The sequence below is a fragment of the Sycon ciliatum genome, chromosome 4 (assembly GCF_964019385.1).
Source record: "Sycon ciliatum chromosome 4, ocSycCili1.1, whole genome shotgun sequence".
Lineage (NCBI taxonomy): Eukaryota > Metazoa > Porifera > Calcarea > Leucosolenida > Sycettidae > Sycon > Sycon ciliatum.
In genome coordinates, this window is record NC_088646.1 from 14155322 (window position 1) to 14175571 (window position 20250).

Sequence of the window (20250 nt, forward strand, 5' to 3'; positions counted from 1 at the left end):
GCCGGAGGAGTACTGTTTTCTGCATACGCACTCATCATCGTGTTGTTCCTCACACGAAAAGTTCAAAACAACGACGTACTTCCGTTCTCACAAAATAAAACTTAGATCCTCGTGGAAGAAGTCAAAAAGGTGAAAGCTCAGCTGCTTTTTATTTTGATTTGGCTGTGTAGCTGCACGTGGGTCACTGCCTCTTTGGCATTCTCCTTCGGTACGACGTACCCATCTGTGTTACAGTTCAAAAGGCACACGTGCACCGTACATTGGAACAGCTAGCTCAATCGACCAGCACACGGGCTGGACTTCGTTTTTGACGACGAATGTACGCGTGGAGGTCAAGTCCGGCGTGACGTCACTCGGTACTTCGGGACAATTTTGGGCACCTTCTTTTCAAGTTTTCACCCACTTCCAGCCATCGCAGAGAAAAACGGATAAAACCATCGTGATCAGGAGCCAAAGAACTACAAGATAAGACAAAAAATATTTTTGGTGACAGTTCCCCTTTAATTGGGAACTCGTGGCCTGGCACGAGGAACATGTATGCAGTGAATGGGATTTTCGGTCTTTGACCACTTGCTGGTGAGCTGATCTACTCACCTCCCACCGCTTTAGGAACTGCATCTGCGCCTTGATCCTTGAAGGGTGGTGGCGTTCCTACGGATGCGGAAAACCCGGCTTCCAGCCGAGTCTCACGCGAACCGTGAAAATTATATTATAGAGAGGTACGTTGAAATTCAAAGGTGAGCACAAATGGTCAAAATCCGACATTTTCTCACCTGTATGCCCGTTCGCAGCTCAGAAAATGACAATGACCATACTCATCTCGTTGTGTAGCTGGACATAGACAAGGGCACCAAGAGAAACAGTCACATTTCTCTAAAGTACTCGCCCAGGGCTGCTGAAAGCTGAATAATAACCTATCTCCAAGTTTAGGGCTTGGTACCCGTGAATCTTCACTTTGCGACTAAACTATTCACAGCAGTGCCAAATTTTCTGGGTCACTGAATGTGGGTGCCAGCGCCCTACAAGCAAACCAAAAATCAAACCAATGCGACCACTGACATTACAGCTGGCTCATGTTATAGAGAGGTACGTTGAAATTGGAAGGTGAGCACAAATGGTCAAAATCCGACATTTTCTCACCTTTCGGCCCGTTCGCAGCTCAGAAAATGAGAATGACCATACTCATCTCGTTGTGTAGCTGGACAAAGACAAGGGCACCAGGAGAATAACGTACTACAACAACAGTACCATTTCTCTAAAGAACTCGCCCAGGGCTGCTGAAAGCTGAATAATAACCTATGTCCAAGTTTTTAGGGCTTGGTACCCGTGAATATTCACTTTGCGACTAAACTATTCACAGCAGTGCCAAATTTTCTGAGTCACTGAATGTGGGTGCCAGCGCCCTACAAGCAAACCAAAAATCAAACCAATGCGACCACTCACATTACAGCTGGCTCATGTTATAGAGAGGTACGTTGAAATTCAAAGGTGAGCACAAATGGTCAAAATCCGACATTTTCTCACCTTTATGCCCGTTCGCAGCTCAGAAAATGACAATGACCATCCTCAACTTGTTGTGTAGCTGGACATAGACAAGGGCACCAAGAAAAAGACCCACATTCCTCTAAAGAACTCGCCCAGGGCTGCTGAAAGCTGAATAATAACCTATGTCCAAGTTTTTAGGGCTTGGTACCCGTGAATATTCACTTTGCGACTAAACTATTCACAGCAGTGCCAAATTTTCTGAGTCACTGAATGTGGGTGCCAGCGCCCTACAAGCAAACCAAAAATCAAACCAATGCGACCACTCACATTACAGCTGGCTCATGTTATAGAGAGGTACGTTGAAATTCAAAGGTGAGCACAAATGGTCAAAATCCGACATTTTCTCACCTTTATGCCCGTTCGCAGCTCAGAAAATGACAATGACCATCCTCAACTTGTTGTGTAGCTGGACATAGACAAGGGCACCAAGAAAAAGACCCACATTCCTCTAAAGAACTCGCCCAGGGCTGCTGAAAGCTGAATAATAACCTATATCAAAGTTTCGGGCTTTGTACCCGTGAATCTTTACTTTGCGACTAAACTATTCACAGCAGTGCCAAATTTTCTGGGTCACTGAATGTGGGTGCCAGCGCCCTACAAGCAAACCAAAATTCAAACCAATGCGACCACTCACATTACAGCTGGCTCATGTTATAGAGAGGTACGTTGAAATTCAAAGGTGAGCACAAATGGTCAAAATCCGACATTTTCTCACCTTTATGCCCGTTCGCAGCTCAGAAAATGACAATGACCATCCTCAACTTGTTGTGTAGCTGGACATAGACAAGGGCACCAAGAAAAAGACCCACATTCCTCTAAAGAACTCGCCCAGGGCTGCTGAAAGCTGAATAATAACCTATATCAAAGTTTCGGGCTTTGTACCCGTGAATCTTTACTTTGCGACTAAACTATTCACAGCAGTGCCAAATTTTCTGGGTCACTGAATGTGGGTGCCAGCGCCCTACAAGCAAACCAAAAACCAAACCTATGCGACCACTGACATTACAGTTGGTTCATGTTATAGAGAGGTACGTTGAAATTTGAAGGTGAGCACAAATGGTCAGAATCCGACATTTTCTCACCTTTCGACCCGTTCTAAGCTCAGGAATTGACAATAACCATCCTCATCTTGTTGTGTAGCTGGACATAGACAAGGGCACCCAGAAAAAGACCCACGTTTCTCTAAAGAACTCGCGCAGGGCTGCTGAAAGCTGAATAATAACCTATATCAAAGTTTGGGGCTTTTTTCCCATGAATCTTCACTTTGCGACTAAACTATTCACAGCAGTGCCAAATTTTCTGGGTCACTGAATGTGGGTGCCAGCGCCCTACAAGCAAACCAAAAATCAAACCAATGCGACCACTGACATTACAGCTGGCTCATGTTACAAGCACGTCACACCCTTCCTCCCAGTGGATCAATCCGGTTTTCGTGCCAATGATAGCACCGAACTCCAGCTCGCCAGACTCGTGCACGAGGTTTCCGAGAGCCGAGATAAAGGTCTTTCCGTCACATCTTGGTTTTTTGATCTCTCGAAGGCTTTCGACAGAGTCTGGCACGCCGGTCTCCTCAAGAAACTGCAACACCTCGGCCTGAAGGATACCGCCCTGCAATGGATGGTCAACTACCTCACCCATCGCCGTCAACGTGTTCGTGTCGGCGACGCCTTCAGTGAGTGGCAAGCCATACCAGCAGGGGTGCCCCAAGGATCCGTTCTATGCCCCCTGCTGTTCTTGATCTACACCATTGACCTGCCCTCTGCCTGCACCAACTCGAACACAAAGTGCAGCCAATTTGCAAATGACACGGCGCTCATCGCAACACACCAGAGCCGTTTGACATCGGAGTTGTCCCTGCAGTCAGCCGTTTCAGCTGCCGCAACCTGGCTGCGCAGATGGCACCTCCTCGTCAATGCCTCAAAGACCGTTACCTTGTCGTTCACACCAAACCACCAACTCAACATCACTCTTAACGGCACACCCCTAAAGCAAGTCAACGAACACCGTCACCTTGGAATCATACTACAAAACAACGTCCAATGGAACTCACATGTCACGCACATAATACAGTTGAACATCGATTATCCGCACATCAACTATCCGACCATTCGATTACCCGTAACAGTTTTTTTGGGCGCACGTGCCGTAGAGTACGCACTGTGCCTGTAGTGAGCCATTCAAAAAATACGAAAATTTTGAAAAGTAAAAAGTAAAAAGGTCGTGCGGCTAGTAATAACCACTGAAAGTGTGTGAGGGACAGTTTTTTCTTATCCGGAACATTTGCCTTATCTGAACACCGCCTGACAGTTGTCTGCCCAGAGGTGGTCGGATAATCGATGTTCAACTGTAAACAAATCCAAAACACTCCTTCACCAACTTCGTAAAACGCGAGGCCAACTTAACACCCCCAGTCTGCTCGTAATCTACACCGCCTACATTCGCCCGGTTATAGAGTACGGCAGTCTCGTGTTATCCAACACCACCCGCACACAGAAGGACCAATTAGAACGCGTTCAGCGACGAGCAGCCCGTATCTGCTTGCGGATACCCCTTTTTGCACCAGTCCATCACAGCTCACTTCTTCATCATCTCCAACTCCCCACATTAGTCTCCCGGCAACTCTTACGACAGGTTACTCTTGCCCACAACATCAAGTACATCCGCGCTCCCCTTCACCTGCAACAGCCTCATCTTGCACGACCAATCACAGAGCAGCCATATGCACTACGATACATGAGAACATACACATTGAGAACATCACACACATACCGACACACCAACTCACCCATCAACCTGTCCCTTCACAATTTCAACCAACTACCCCCCGACCTGCGTGAAACAAATAGCAAGCATGCGTTTAAATCAATGGCGTCTAGCCTCATTCTATCATGCATATGCTCCTGTAGTAGCTCACACTGTACCCCATCGTAACCCCATCCCCCTGCAATGTAATGGTTTCCTTACTTGCTAGACTGACTTTATATAATTCTGCACTGATTTGAATCATATTATCTTCCTTATTGGCCATGGGCCATCGTGGAAATAAAGAATAATAATGTTATAGAGAGGTACGTTGAAATTTGAAGGTGAGCACAAATGGTCAGAATCCGACATTTTCTCCCCTTTATGCCCATTCACAGCTCAGAAATTGACAATAACCATCCTCATCTCGTTGTGTAGCTGGACATAGACAAGGGCACCCGGAAAAAGACCCACATTTCTCTAAAGAAGTCGCCCAGGGCTGCTGAAAGCTGAATAAAAACCTATCCCCAAGTTTAGGGCTTGGTACCCGTGAATCTTCACTTTGCGACTAAACTATTCACAGCAGTGCCAAATATTCTAGGTCACTGAATGTGGGTGCCAGCGCCCTACAAGCAAACCAAAAATCCAAACCAATATGACCACTGACTTTACAGCTTGCTCACGTTATAGATAGGAACGTTGAAATTGGAAGGGGAGCAAAAATGGTCAGAATCCGACATTTTCTCACCTTTATGCCCGTTTACAGCTCAGAAATTGACAATAACCATCCTCATCTCGTTGTGTAGCTGGACATAGACAAGGGCACCCAGAAAAAGACCCACATTTCTTTAAATAACTCCCGCAGGGCTGCTGAAAGCTGAATAATACCCTATATCAAAGTTTGGGGCTTTTTACCCATGAATCTTCACTTTGCGAATAAACTAATCACAGCAGTGCCAAACTTTCTGGGTCACTGAATGTGGGTGCCAGCGCCCTACAAGCAAACCAAAAATCAAACCATTGCGACCACTGACATTACAGCTGACTGATGTTATAGAGAGCTGCATTTAAAAATTCAAAGGTGAGCACAAATGGTCAAAATCCGACATGTTCTCACCTTAATGCCCGTTCGCAGCTCAGAAAATGACAATGACCATCCTCATCTGGTTGTGTAGCTGGACATAGACAAGGGCAACAAGAGAAACAGTCACATTTCCCTAAAGAACTTGCCCAGGGCTGCTGAAAGCTGAACAATAACCTATCACCAAGTTTGGGGCTTTTTACCCGTGAATCTTCACTTTGCGACTGCACTATTCAAAGCAGGGCCAAATTTTCTAGGTCACTGAATGTGGGAGGCAGCGGCCTACAACCAAACCAAAAATCAAACCAATGCGACCACTGACATCATAGCTGGCTCATGCTGAGAGGTACGTTGACATTCAAAGGTGAGCACAAATGGTCAAAATCCGACATTTTCTCACCTTTATGCCCGTTCGCAGCTCAGAAAATGACAATGACCATACTCATCTGGTTGTGTAGCTGGACATAGACAAGGGCACCAAGAGAAACAGTCACATTTCTCTAAAGAACTCGCCCAGGGCTGCTGAAAGCTGAATAATAACCTATCTCCAAGTTTAGGGCTTGGTACCCGTGAATCTTCACTGTTTTCGTGAGATCCTGGTGCCCCGTGGCACAACCCTCGTCACAGACACAAGCTCCTAATTCTCTTGTTGGTTAGAAGGTGTTCTTTATTGATCTGTCCCTGTTCTCGGGAGTTGTGTGATTATAGGAAAAATAGTGTGCAAAGTGAGTCGGACATGTATGGAAAAGTGTTGTATCGTGCTCTTTACAGTGGGTGCCCAATCGGGCAAAGCACAAACGAAAAGGGTGCCGTGAGTCAGTGCTGTCATGCAGCAACATTCTCCCCCCTGGTTACGAACCGTGGGAGAGTTAACATAAACATGCAAAAAAGAACAGAAGAAAAGCGAAGAAGACTGTATTAAAACCTAGCAACCATCGTGTTATTTGAGTAGAAATGAGGGTGGACGGTCCATGGACGCACGAAACAAGAAAAAGGAAAACAAGAAAAAAAAGAGAAAAAAACAGCGCAGCTAGCTGCAGCTCAGAAGTGCGGGAGGCATGACAGCTCTACGACCGCACGTCCAGTACACAAATTTTCGCGGCGGGTCGGCGAAAAACGCTACCTGATGCGGTCTTGACGTCGACAACACGGACAACACCATCGCGGCCTGGATGGACAGCTGAGACGACACCTTTGGGCCAGGAACCCCGTGGTGCGTTGTCATCCGCGATAATGACAATGTCGTTTACGACGAGCTGCTTCGTTTGGCGGTTCCACTTTGTGCGGCGAGCGAGAGTTGGAAGGTACTCGCGAACCCAACGGCGCCAGAACATATCTGCAAGGGCTTGCGCAACGCGCCATTGGCGCCGCAGCGAGACATCTCCTGCCTGCGCGATTCCTTGAAGAATGGCACACGAGGAACCGATCAGGAAGTGGTTCGGAGTCAAGGCCTCGTCATCGGCGGCATCCAGACTGACATGTGTGAGAGGTCGACTGTTCACGAGTGCCTCTGCTTCTGCCAGTGCGGTCAGGAGGGTCTCCTCCTTGGGATGGCGCTCTTTGAGGATGGCGTGAAGTGCGGTCTTGATGGATCCAACGAGCCGCTCCCAGGCTCCGCCCATGTGGGGTGCCGCCGGCGGGTTGAACGACCATGTAATGCCGCCATGAGAAAGCTGGTCCTGGATGCGGGCTTCATTCAGCTCACGAATGGCCTGGCGGAGCTCTTTGGCGGCGCCTTTGAAGTTGGTTCCGTTGTCTGAGTGGATCACCAGTGGACAGCCTCGCCTGCTGATGAATCGCCGGATGGCCATTAGCGTTGAGTCTGTGGACAGGTCGTGCGCCAGCTCCACGTGAACGGCTCGGGTGGCGAGACAAGTGAAGAGAGCGCCGTACCGCTTCTCATGTCTGCGCCCAACAGTGACAGACAGCGGGCCGAAGTAGTCCAGTCCTGTCCGTGTGAAGGGTCGCTGAAAGGCGTCAGTGCGGCACTCTGGCAGGGCCGACATGATTGGTGGCTGCGGCTTGGCACGGAGATTCTTGCAATGCTGGCACTCGCTCCAGGTGCTTCTTACCGCTGTGCGGATACCGGGTACCCAGTACTTCTGACGCAGCTCGTTCACTACGCGATCCTGTCCTTGATGTAACGACCAGACATGGTGTTGCTGTATGAGCAGCCTAGTGAAGGCGTGCTTCGGCGGGAGCAAGACAGGTTGGCGCAGGTTCTTGTTTTCAACCTTTGCGTTCCGTACGCGGCTGTCAGAGCGCATGATGCCATTGTCGTCGATGAAGGGTGTCATCTGGACCAGGCGGCTGTCCTTGTTGACTGGCTTGCCATTGCGGAGCGCAGCGAGTTCTTCTGGGAAGCCTTCCGCTTGTGCAGCTTTCCACCAAAGACTCTCCGCGGCTCGTAGCTCGGGGACTGTCAGCGACGGCTTGGCAGTGTCTCTTCCTCCGTGTCTCAGGTGGCGAGTGAAGCGTAGCACCCAGGCGGTTGCTCTTACCAGGCGACACCAGCTTGAGAAGCGCTCGATCTCTGGTAGTGCTGCCTTCAGGCTGGGTGGCTCTGAGCTGTCTCCGGCTGCTGCGTGGACGCCACTGAACGCACGCTTCAGCTCGAGATCATCCGGGTCCGGCGTACGAGTCTCCTCGGCGGGCCAGTCTGCTTCGCCTTGCCTCAAATAGTCCGGGCCGCCAAACCAGCGATCGTCCGGCTGCAAGCGCTGGGCAGAGATGCCTCTGGAGAGGTCGTCGGCTGGATTCAGTCTTGTCGGTACCCAGTGCCACTGACCTACTTCTGTTGTGTCTGTTATTTCCGCGATCCGGTGGGCCACAAATGGTTTGAATTGCCGGGCGTCCGAGCGTATCCACAACAGCACCGTTCTGGAGTCTGTCCAGAATATGACCCGTGGAATTGAAATACGCAGCTGCTCCCGTACGGTACAGGATAGGCGCGAGGCGAGGACCGCAGCCTGGAGTTCCAGACGGGGTATCGAGGCCGGTTTCAGTGGAGCAACGCGTGCCTTCGCTGCAACTAGGGACACTGCCAGCTGAGTACCGTGGTTCGCTACTCTCAAGTACGCAGCGGCGCCGTATGCTTTCTCGCTTGCGTCAGCGAACACGTGCAGCTGGATGTCTGTAGCGACTGCAATCAACGGTGTGTAGCACCGTGGCACTTCTGCGGTGGCCACCTGATCTAGCTCTGCAGCCCAATCTGTCCATCTCAGTGCAAGAGATGCAGGGAGTTCATCATCCCAGCCTATGCCAGCTCTCCACACGTCTTGGAGAAGCATGCGTGCGATGATGGAGTGGCAGGACACCAGGCCGAGTGGGTCGAATACCGACATTGTGTGTCGCAGGACGCTTCGCTTCGTGACTGGTGCCTTTGGATCTGGCTTCGTGCCGCAGGAGAAGCCAAGAGTGTCCTTCGCAGGGTCCCATCGGAGGCCCAGGGTCTTCTCGATGGGGAGGTCGTGGCTGTGGACGTTCACGATTCTTGGTGACCTCAGATCTGATGGAAGGCTCTCGAGGACCGTCGGAGAGTTGCTCACCCAGTTACGGATCACAAACCCTCCCCCCTCGTGGACGTCCATCACCTTGCGAGTCAGTGCTACAGCTTCCTCGGTTGTTGGGGTGCTGTCGAAATAGTCGTCGACATAGTGGCACTCCTCTATGGCTGTCACGGTTCGCGCATCTCCAGAAGCCAAGTTGTGTGCATTGATGTTCTTCGCAAACTGGGCGGCGGTTGGTGAGCAGACTGCACCGAACGTCATCACGTCCATCTGGTACACATCAGCTGGTCTGCTTGCATCCATGTCGCGCCAGAGGAAGCGTTGTGCATGACGGTCTTCGGGACGCATCTTCACCTGGTGGAACATCTCCTTGATGTCTGCACCAAAGGCAACCTCATACAGTCGGAAGTTGTACAGAACTTGTGTGATCGGCGTCAGGAGGTCGGGGCCGGTGAGGAGGAAGTCGTTTAGAGACTTTCCATGCGACTTTGCCGCGGCGTCAAACACCAGTCGCACCTTGCCTTTCTCTTTGTTGTACACAGCAAAGTGTGGCAGGTACCATGTCCGCTCTGGCTGGTGGGTGGCCTCCTCAGGTGACAGCTTCCGGGCATACCCCTGTTCCAAATAGCTGTCGATCTTGCTCTGGTAGCCTTGTGCAAGCGTGTCATCCTTCCGCAGGCGCCTCTCCAGCTGCTCGAGACGCTGGGCAGCCGTTGCCTTGCTCCGTGGAAGGGTGATGTTGTCCTCCCGCCAGAGAAGCCCCGTTTGCCACCGGCGTCCGGTACGCGTGGTGAGAGTGTCTAGCAGCTGGAGTGCGCGGTCGTCAGCCTTGCTGCGGATTTTCGCAGGCTTGACCCCGAGGGAGTCTAGGGCGAACGACTGCTGGACCAGGTCATGGAGGTCGCTGTTGAGACCCCAGGTGGAGAGGACCACGCCTTCATCGATTCTGCAGCGGTCGGCGATCGTTTTGCCATGAACAACCCACCCTAGCTTGGTCTGAGTAGCTACGGGTGCGTTTGGAGGGCCCTCCGCGATCACCCGTGGTGCGATCAGGCTGTAATTATCCTGTCCGATTAGGAGTCTGGGCTTGGCACAAGACAGCGTTGGTAGTTCAAGTCCCTCCAGGTGGGGGCAGTTTTTCAGCCGTTGAGGGTTGATTGATTGTGTTGGCAGGTTGAACTTGGCATGAGTGTGGACGTTTGTCAAGGTGAAGCTGTCCTGTCTCTGCCTGCCAGCTACGCTGAATGTTACTACCTTGGAGCTGGACTCCTGGTGCTGCTTGCCATCCGTCCATGACAGCCTCAGGGGCCGCGTTGATCCTGCAAGTCCAAGTTCCTCCGCCAGTTCGCTTTCAATCAAGGACACTGTTGAGCCTTCGTCCAGGAGTGCGTATGTATCAGCCGCTGTGTCTCCGTTTCGTACCGTGACCGGAATCACCCTCAGCAGCACCCTTCCACTGTGTTCCGACACGTGGGTTGCCGAGGTGTATGTCGTCTCTGACATGCGTCCTAGCGGTGCTACACTTCCGCGGCCATCGCGGTGTAGTAGCGGATGGTGGGGTTTGCCACACGAGCAGGCCTTCTCCTCGCATACCCTCGCCAGGTGGCCTTCGCCAAGGCAGCGGAAGCACAGCCGTCTGTCACTAACGAACTGCCGACGGGCGTTAAGTGGCTCCGCGGCTAGCTGACGGCAGCTACTTGTGGTGTGCCCAGCTTTGCTGCAGAATAGGCAATGTGGCTTACCGGCGGTGGCCTCCACGACTGTGAACGTTTGGCCTGTGCGTGGAGTGGCATGACTGACGTCACATGGGCTCGGCTGAGCGACTAGGCATGCAGCCTTGGCCCTCTGTTGAAGCCAGGCAGAGAAGGTGTCCAGGTGCGGGTCTGTGCCGGTTTTAAGCACGTACTCTCCCCACTGGATCCGAAGCCCCCCAGACAGCTTGCCAACTAGCTCCTTGACCAATTGAGGGTTGTAGAGATGGCCGGTGCACTTTGTGCTTCGCATAGTGGCCACAAAGTTGCGGCACAGGGCGCTGATTTCAATCAGTACCTCGATGGCCTCCTCCGACTTCATGCCTCTCTGTGATTTCGTCTTCAGAATGAGATTCTGGACAATCTGGTCCGGGCGGCCGAACCTCATCCTCAAGATGGAGATGACCTCCCCTACATTGTCGGGGAGAGTCATCATCCCCTGTACAGCTTCCTTTGCCTTTCCGCGCAGCGCCTTTTGCAGTCGTCCAAGGTTCTCCCCGTTCGAGAATCCGCACTCTCTGGTCGTGTGCTCCAGGGCGAAGATGAATGCTGGCCACTCGTCAGCATGTCCAGAGAACTGAGGCAAGTCCTTGGCAGTGGACTGCCTTGCCATGAAATGGTGGGTGGTGAGATTCATGGGGTGTGACTGCCTTGCACTTGTAGGGGTAGGACGTGTGCCATTGGGCTCGTTCCCTGAAGCCCGCTCACCTTGGACTTGGTGGTCCAGTAACAGATCCTGGATTTGACCATTGGCTTCCTCAAGCGCTGCTCCCATGTTTCTCTCCGCACGCTCGGCGCGCTGTGCGCGCTCAGCTAGGCTAATGCGATCCGCGCATGTCAGCTCGGATCCGTTGCCGGTCTCCCGTGATCGACGGGACGAACTTGATCGGACGCTGGCATTACTGCTGCCGCTTGACCGGTTTCTGTTCAACTTCTTCTGGAGTTCTAGCTTCTTGCGGATCAGCTTTCGTTCTACTTCTGCAAGCTCCTCCGCGGCGATACGTTCCGCTTCCGCGTCGAGTTCGTCGATTGAGCGGAGCGAGCGCCGGCTGCTGCAAGACGTTGCTGATGAAGTGGTGAGTGAACGAGCGCTCATCGACCTGCTCCCGTTTTGGTACCCTGCGCTGGCTGCAGCAAGGCCTGCATTTTCGCCGATCTGCGCGTCGTTTGTGTACTGGACACGCTTTTGGTGTGCATGAGGCAAAAAAGGAACAGCCGGGGTCACAGAGCGCGTGTGAGTGTCATGCAAATCGGAACCTAAAAAGGACTGGCCAGCGTACGGCTGGTGAGGTGCTAAATCTACAGCAACATGATGTGGTGCGTGTACGGGATCATTGTTTGCATGCATTTGTGAGGTGCGTGTGTGCGAATATGAAAACGGCCTACTTGTAGAGGAAGCATTACACGTTTCAAAATTGTTTTCATGACTTTCATGAACAAACTCATTCGTGGAACTACTAACATTAGTATTACGAACAGCAGAACAAACAGGCATATAATTATTTGGTGTGTGGAGACCAGGACCTAACTGGTTGGTGCTTTCTCCAGCTCCACCTCGAGTGATTTCACTTAGCTCAGCCTCTTGTTCCGTCTTGACGATGTCAGCCATCTGCGTTGACTTGCCGGCGTCGTCCTGGGCTGCCGCTGCTGCTGTTGCGTTGTCGTCGTCTCCGAATCGCGTCGGTGCACGAGACAGACGGCCACTCCGTGTGGTGTACATAGGTTCGCTGTGGCGTCGATCCGCGACGCTCCTCAGCTCTCTGGTTGGTTCGAGTATGGCGATGCCGGACCCTCTCCGCAGAGAATCCGGCTCGAAGGACCAATGTTTTCGTGAGATCCTGGTGCCCCGTGGCACAACCCTCGTCACAGACACAAGCTCCTAATTCTCTTGTTGGTTAGAAGGTGTTCTTTATTGATCTGTCCCTGTTCTCGGGAGTTGTGTGATTATAGGAAAAATAGTGTGCAAAGTGAGTCGGACATGTATGGAAAAGTGTTGTATCGTGCTCTTTACAGTGGGTGCCCAATCGGGCAAAGCACAAACGAAAAGGGTGCCGTGAGTCAGTGCTGTCATGCAGCAACATTCACTTTGCGACTAAATTATTCAAAGCAGTGCCAAATTTTCTGGGTCACTGAATGTGGGTGCCAGCGCCCTACAAGCAAACCAAAAATCAAACCAATGCGACCACTGACATTACAGCTGGCTCATGTTATAGAGAGATACGTTGAAATTCAAAGGTGAGCACAAATGGTCAAAATCCGACATTTTCTCACCTTTATGCCCGTTTACAGCTCAGAAATTGACAATAACAATCCTCATCTCGTTGTGTAGCTGGACATCGACAAGGGCACCAAGAGAAACAGTCACATTTCTCTAAAGAACTTGCCCAGGGCTGCTGAAAGCTGAATAATAGCCTATCTCCAAGTTTAGGGCTTGGTACCCGTGAATCTTCACTTTGCGACTAAACTATTCACAGCAGTGCCAAATTTTCTGGGTCAAAATAAAACCAATGCGACCACTGACATTACAGCTGGCTCATGTTATAGAGATACATTGAAATTTAAAGGTGAGCACAAATGGTCAGAATCCGACATTTTCTCACCTTTATGCCTGTTCACAGCTCAGAAATTGACAATAACCATCCTCATCTCGTTGTGTAGCTGGACATAGACAAGGGCACGCAGGAAAAGACCCACATTTCTCTAAAGAACTTGCGCAGGGCTGCTGAAAGCTGAATAATAACCTATATCAAAGTTTGGTGCTTTTTACTCATTTTGTAGATAGGTACGTTGAAATTGGAAGGTGAGCACAAATGGTCAAAATCCGACATTTTCTCACCTTTATGCCCGTTCGCAGCTCAGAAAATGACAATGACCATCCTTATGTGGTTGTATAGCTCGACATACACAAGGGCACCAAGAGAAACAGTCACATTTCTCTAAAGAACTTGCCCAGGGCTGCTGAAAGCTGAATAATAACTTAGTTATCTCCAAGTTTAGGGGTTGGAACCCGTGAATCTTCACTTTGCGACTAAACTATTCACAGCAGTGCCAAACTTTCCGGGTCACTGAATGTGGGTGCCAGCGCCCTACAAGCAAACCAAAAATCAAACCAATGCGACCACTCACATTACAGCTGGCTCATGTTATAGAGAGATACGTTGAAATTCAAAGGTGAGCACAAATGGTCAAAATCTGACATTTTCTCACCTTTATGCCCGTTTACAGCTCAGAAATTGACAATAACAATCCTCATCTCGTTGTGTAGCTGGACATCGACAAGGGCACCAAGAGAAACAGTCACATTTCTCTAAAGAACTTGCCCAGGGCTGCTGAAAGCTGAATAATAGCCTATCTCCAAGTTTAGGGCTTGGTACCCGTGAATCTTCACTTTGCGACTAAACTATTCACAGCAGTGCCAAATTTTCTGGGTCACTGAATGTGGGTGCCAGCGCCCTACAAGCAAACCAAAAATAAAACCAATGCGACCACTGACATTACAGCTGGCTCATGTTATAGAGATACGTTGAAATTCAAAGGTGAGCACAAATGGTCAGAATCCGACATTTTCTCACCTTTATGCCTGTTCACAGCTCAGAAATTGACAATAACCATCCTCATCTCGTTGTGTAGCTGGACATAGACAAGGGCACCCAGAAAAAGACCCACATTTCTCTAAAGAACTTGCGCAGGGCTGCTGAAAGCTGAATAATAACCTATATCAAAGTTTGGGGCTTTTTACTCATTTTGTAGATAGGTACGTTGAAATTGGAAGGTGAGCACAAATGGTCAAAATCCGACATTTTCTCACCTTCATGCCCGTTCGCAGCTCAGAAAATGACAATGACCATCCTTATGTGGTTGTGTAGCTCGACATACACAAGGGCACCAAGAGAAACAGTCACATTTCTCTAAAGAACTCGGCCAGGGCTGCTGAAAGCTGAATAATAACCTATCTCCAAGTTTAGGGGTTGGAACCCGTGAATCTTCACTTTGCGACTAAACTATTCACAGCAGTGCCAAACTTTCTGGGTCACTGAATGTGGGTGCCAGCGCCCTACAAGCAAACCAAAAATAAAACCAATGCGACCACTCACATTACAGCTGGGTCATGTTATAGAGAGGCACGTTGAAATTCAAAGGTGAGCACATTGGTCAAAATCCGACATTTTCTCACCTTTATGCCCGTTCGCAGGTCAGAAAATGACAATGACCATCCTTATCTCGTTGTGTAGCTGGACATGGACAAGGGCACCGAGAAAAACAGTCACATTTCTCTAAAGAACTCGCCTACGGCTGCTGAAAGCTGAATAATACCCTATCTCCAAGTTTAGGGCTTGGTACCCGTGAATCTTCACTTTGCGACTAAACTATTCAGAGCAGTGCCAAATTTTCTGCGTCACTGAATGTGGGTGCCAGCGCCCTACAAGAAAACAGAAAATCAAACCAATGCGGCCACTCACATTACAGCTGGGTCATGTTATAGAGAGGCACGTTGAAATTCAAAGGTGAGCACAAATGGTGGAAATCTGACATTTTCTAACCTTTATGCCCGTTTGCAGCTGAGAAAGTGACAATGACCCTCCTCATCTCGTTGTGTAGCTGGACATAGACAAGGGCACCAAGAAAAAGACCCACATTTCTGTAAAGAACTCGCCCAGGGCTGCTGAAAGCTGAATAATAACCTATCTCCAAGTTTGGGGCTTTTTACCCGTGAATCTTCACTTTGCGGCTAAACTATTCACAGCAGTGCCAAATTTTCTGGGTCACTGAATGTGGGTGCCAGCGCCCTACAGGCAAACCAAAAATCAAACCAATGCGACCACTGATATCATAGCTGGCTCATGTTATAGAGAGGTACGTTGACATTCAAAGTGAGCACAAATGAACAAAATCCGACATTTTCTCACCTTTATGCACGTTCGCAGCTCAGAAAATGACAATGACCATACTCATCTGTTTGTGTAGCTGGACATAGACAAGGGCACAAAGAGAAACAGTACCATTCATTGCCAGCAATCGAGGACATCTGAGAGTTGTAATTTTTGTACTCCTCCGAGGTGTGATTTTTGGCGTGCTGGGCCAAGCACAAGGAAGCCATCTGCAAAAAAACTGCAGAAAATGGTTGTTGTTTGATCCTTTGGTGTAATCTTTGTTTCTAGTCGAAGCTAGTTGCTGTTTGGAGCAGAAACGCTGAAATTGACTATTTTCTGCATGCACTCATACATGTACTCATGTACTCAGGCATGCAGTCTCACTCGTATTTTAGCTCTTTTTCTGGAATGGATGCTGCTCTGTGCCCCTTGGTGAACCTTTCCTGCGCTCGTGGAGCAGCTGATAATGACCACTGGTATGTCTGGTTCCTTGTTTGAAAGTGGAGAGTCGACTTTTGTGCCTTGAAAAAGGAGTAGAGAGCGATAAAGGTACGTCTGTGGCTTATTTTTGAGTGCTCCTCGTACATTTTTGATCGTGATAGAAATTCTCAGACCAAAGTCAGACCAAAGTCAGCGCGATGATGGCCGTACAGTTTTCTTGTGGATTTTTTAGTTGTTTCATCTCGTATCTATGTTAGTATCGTGATGGTGAAGTGGAGAGGGTGATTTTCTTCCTCTAGGCTTCGTTCGGCCGACTTTGCTTCGTCCTCGCTGAAAAGTGATCCTGAAAAAAAGGTCGATTCGCAAAATTAAGTTGATTTTGAATGTACGTGGTGACATGCGATTGCTGGCTATGTCTCTAAAGAACTCGCCCAGGGCTGCTGAAAGCTGAATAATAACCTATCTCCAAGTTTAAGGCTTGGTACCCGTGATTCTTCACTTTGCGACTAAACTATTCACAGCAGTGCCAAATTTTCTGGGTCACTGAATGTGGGTGCAAGCGCCCTACAAGCAAACCAAAAATCAAACCAATGCGACCACTGACATTACAGCTGTGTCATGTTATAGAGAGGTACGTTGAAATTGGAAGGTGAGCACAAATGGTCAAAATCCGACATTTTCTAACCTTTATGCCCGTTCGCAGCTGAGAAAGTGAACATGACCATCCTCATCTCGTTGTGTAGCTGGACATAGACAAGGGCACGAAGAAAAAGACCCACATTTCTCTAAAGAACTCGCCCAGGGCTGCTGAAAGCTGAATAACAACCTATCTCAAAGTTTCGCGCTTTTTCCCGTGAATCTTCACTTTGCGACTAACCTATTCACAGCAGGGCCAAATTTTCTTGGTCATTGATTGTGGATACCAGCGCCCTACAAGCCAACCAAATATCAAACCAATGCGACCACTGACATTACAGCTGGCTCATGTTATAGAGAGTTACTTTGAAATTCAAAGCTGAGCACAAATGGTGGAAATCCGACATTTTCTCACCTATATGCCCGTTTGCAGCTCAGAAATTGACAATAACCATCCTCATCTCGTTGTATAGCTGGACATAGACAAGGGCACCAAGGAAAACAGTCACATTTCTCGTCAGGCGAAATAGCACGTCATAGTACATTTTAGATCAGCGGGAAGAAGATGACGGCGTCCACTAATTTAGTATCTGTGCACACGAATCTGCTGTGTGTGTGACTCTGTGTGTCAGCTATGATATCATCTTCTGTGGTTCCATGCCTAGCAGGTACGTCTGTACCATCCTGCAAAGTTTGAATGACGTAGGTTGAGTGATCGCTCCGCGAAACATACTTTTTGAAATTCTCTTCATAGTATATCTTCCACCATTGAAATTTCGAATTTCTTCAAAAAAAGTGCTGAGAGGGGTGGCTTGCAACCTCGATATGGCTTGTTCCAGGCATGCTTTGGAGCCATCTTCTGTTGAAGTAGTGGCGGGGATCTGCCCTGCAACTGCTACAACAAAATATGATTCGATCTGAGAAAGGGTGAAACCGCGAATCTCGGTTGAATATTGAGTATTTCAAGCCTTTTCACGACGAAGATGGAGTTCTTTTTGGAGATGGACGTCGCGGCAAAGGACATGGTGTCCGACTTCTGGCGTCTGGTGAAGCCTGGGATAATTTGTCCAGTCAGGTCGGCAGCCTAACCGTCGGTAAGCTTGTGTTTGGATCCCGTTCTGCTCAATGTGGTAGATCACAAACAATTTGATATCGCACAAATTGATCTCAGTATCGTGCGTACGGTATTTTATGTTCAGAAAATCCCAAAGTGTCTCTGTGTGGCCGTCCTATGCCACGAGAAACTCCAATCAGGCTCCTATGTCGTCTGCCTTCATGATTGAATGTCCACTTCGTTTGAACAACGAACACAACAATCGAGGACGGCTTTGCAATGAAAAATACAGCTATACTGGAGCTGAAAAAAAGAAAGAAAAAAACGTGCTCAGGATGAGACTCGAGTACACGCATACTCTCCCAGCAGGTGAAACGCAAATTTTTGTGAAAAATTCGTGTCGCCGACTGACCAGTAATTTCGCCTGACGCTAAAGAACTTGCCCGGGGCTGCTGAAAGCTGAATAATAACCTATCTCAAAGTTTGGGGCTTTTTATCCGTGAATCTTCACTTTGCGACTAAACTATTCACAGCAGTGCCAAATTTTCTGGGTCACTGAATGTGGGTGCCACCGCCCTACAAGCAAATCAAAAATCAAACCAATGCGACCACTGACATTACAGCTGTGTCATGTTATAGAGAGGTACGTTGAAATTCAAAGGTGAGCACAAATGGTCAAAATCTGACAATTTCTTACCTTTATGCCCGTTCGCAGCTCAGAAATTGACAATTACCATCCTCAGATTGTTGTGTAGCTGGACATAGACAAGGGCACCCAGAATAAGACCCACATTTCTCTAAAGACCTCGCCCAGGGCTGCTGAAAGCTGAATAATAACCTATCTCAAAGTTTGGGGCTTTTTACCCTCGAATCTTCACTTTGCGACTAAACTATTCACAGCAGTGCCAAATTTTCTCGGTCACTGAATGTGGGTGCCACCGCCCTACAAGCAAATCAAAAATCAAACCAATGCGACCACTGACATTACAGCTGTGTCATGTTATAGAGAGGTACGTTGAAATTCAAAGGTGAGCACAAATGGTCAAAATCCGACATTTTCTTACCTTTATGCCCGTTCGCAGCTCAGAAATTGACAATTACCATCCTCAGATTGTTGTGTAGCTGGACATAGACAAGGGCACCCAGAATAAGACCCACATTTCTCTAAAGAACTCGCCCAGGGCTGCTGAAAGCTGAATAATAACCTATCTCAAAGTTTCGCGCTTTTTACCCTCGAATCTTCACTTTGCGACTAAACTATTCACAGCAGTGCCAAATTTTCTCGGTCACTGAATGTGGGTGCCACCGCCCTACAAGCAAATCAAAAATCAAACCAATGCGACCACTGACATTACAGCTGTGTCATGTTATAGAGAGGTACGTTGAAATTCAAAGGTGAGCACAAATGGTCAAAATCCGACATTTTCTTACCTGTATGCCCGTTCGCAGCTCAGAAATTGACAATTACCATCCTCAGATTGTTGTGTAGCTGGACATAGACAAGGGCACCCAGAATAAGACCCACATTTCTCTAAAGAACTCGCCCAGGGCTGCTGAAAGCTGAATAATAACCTATCTCAAATTGGGGCTTTTTACCCTCGAATCTTCACTTTGCGACTAAACTATTCACAGCAGTGCCAAATTTTCTGGGTCACTGAATGTAGGTGCCAGGAGGCCTACAAGCAAACCAAAAATCAAACCAATGCGACCACTGACATTACAGCTGGCTCATGTTATAGAGAGGTACGTTGAAATTGGAAGGTGAGCACAAATGGTCAAAATCCGACATTTTCTCACCTTTATGCCCGTTCGCAGCTTTTTTTGCACGCACCCAAGAATGCGCACACACATACACACAAACACACACGCACACACACACACACACACACACACACACACACACACACACACACATACCCAAGAATGCGCACACACATACACACAAACACACACGCACACAGCACGTTCAGCATCGGTAGCACAGACTCAGGGGCTGGGTTGCAAGGAAGAGTGCCTGACATTCACATGGTCGTGGGTTGAATCCCCTCTTGTGTACATCTGCTTTGTTCAAAATTTTCTTTTTCTAAGGTGGAGAGACAATGTATGTGTCCAAGAGGTTCTAAGGAATCAATTATTAGGGAGGTTTAGTCCCACGTAATCCGTGGGTACTCTACGTGTGTGTACCACGTGATGCTCAGTGACCCACGTACAGACGTTTTCTGATTCACGACATACCGTGTATGAAGGCTCAACCACGTTCCGCCAGAACGTGGGTGAAAATCAGAATGGAGTGCATTGTGCAAGCTGTGAGGGTGCTCAGCTGAAGAAGTTTCCGAAGTACGAAATCAAAATACTGGATGAGCTTCTTAGGCCCGGGTAGCTTCGTCTTTGACCAGGTTTGGGCCTTTCGCTTCATGCTTTTGTTTGTTCCTTGTGACTAAACACAACATTGCAACGTGGGTGCCCTTCATCCACTTTACGTGGATCACCCACGTACGCGTTTCCGTTACGTGGGAACTAAACCTCCCTATTAATAGTCAAGTATAACTGCGTATTTGACTAAGCAGTTCAATATGCGATATATTTGACCGCTTAGGTATCAAGGAAATCGGTGGGGTCA

At 48.9% G+C, this 20250-nt stretch overlaps 1 protein-coding gene across 1 annotated transcript; it reads right to left on the reverse strand.

Annotated features, from left to right (window-relative positions):
- Positions 1 to 6435: 6435 nt before the first annotated feature.
- LOC135813413 (uncharacterized) lies at positions 6436 to 12348 on the reverse strand. Its single transcript, XM_065326510.1, has 2 exons — positions 12091 to 12348; positions 6436 to 11811 (listed from the first exon to the last, which is right to left on the reverse strand). The coding sequence occupies exons 1-2, from the start codon at positions 12346 to 12348 to the stop codon at positions 6436 to 6438; spliced, it is 5634 nt and encodes a 1877-aa protein (XP_065182582.1).
- Positions 12349 to 20250: the final 7902 nt, after the last annotated feature.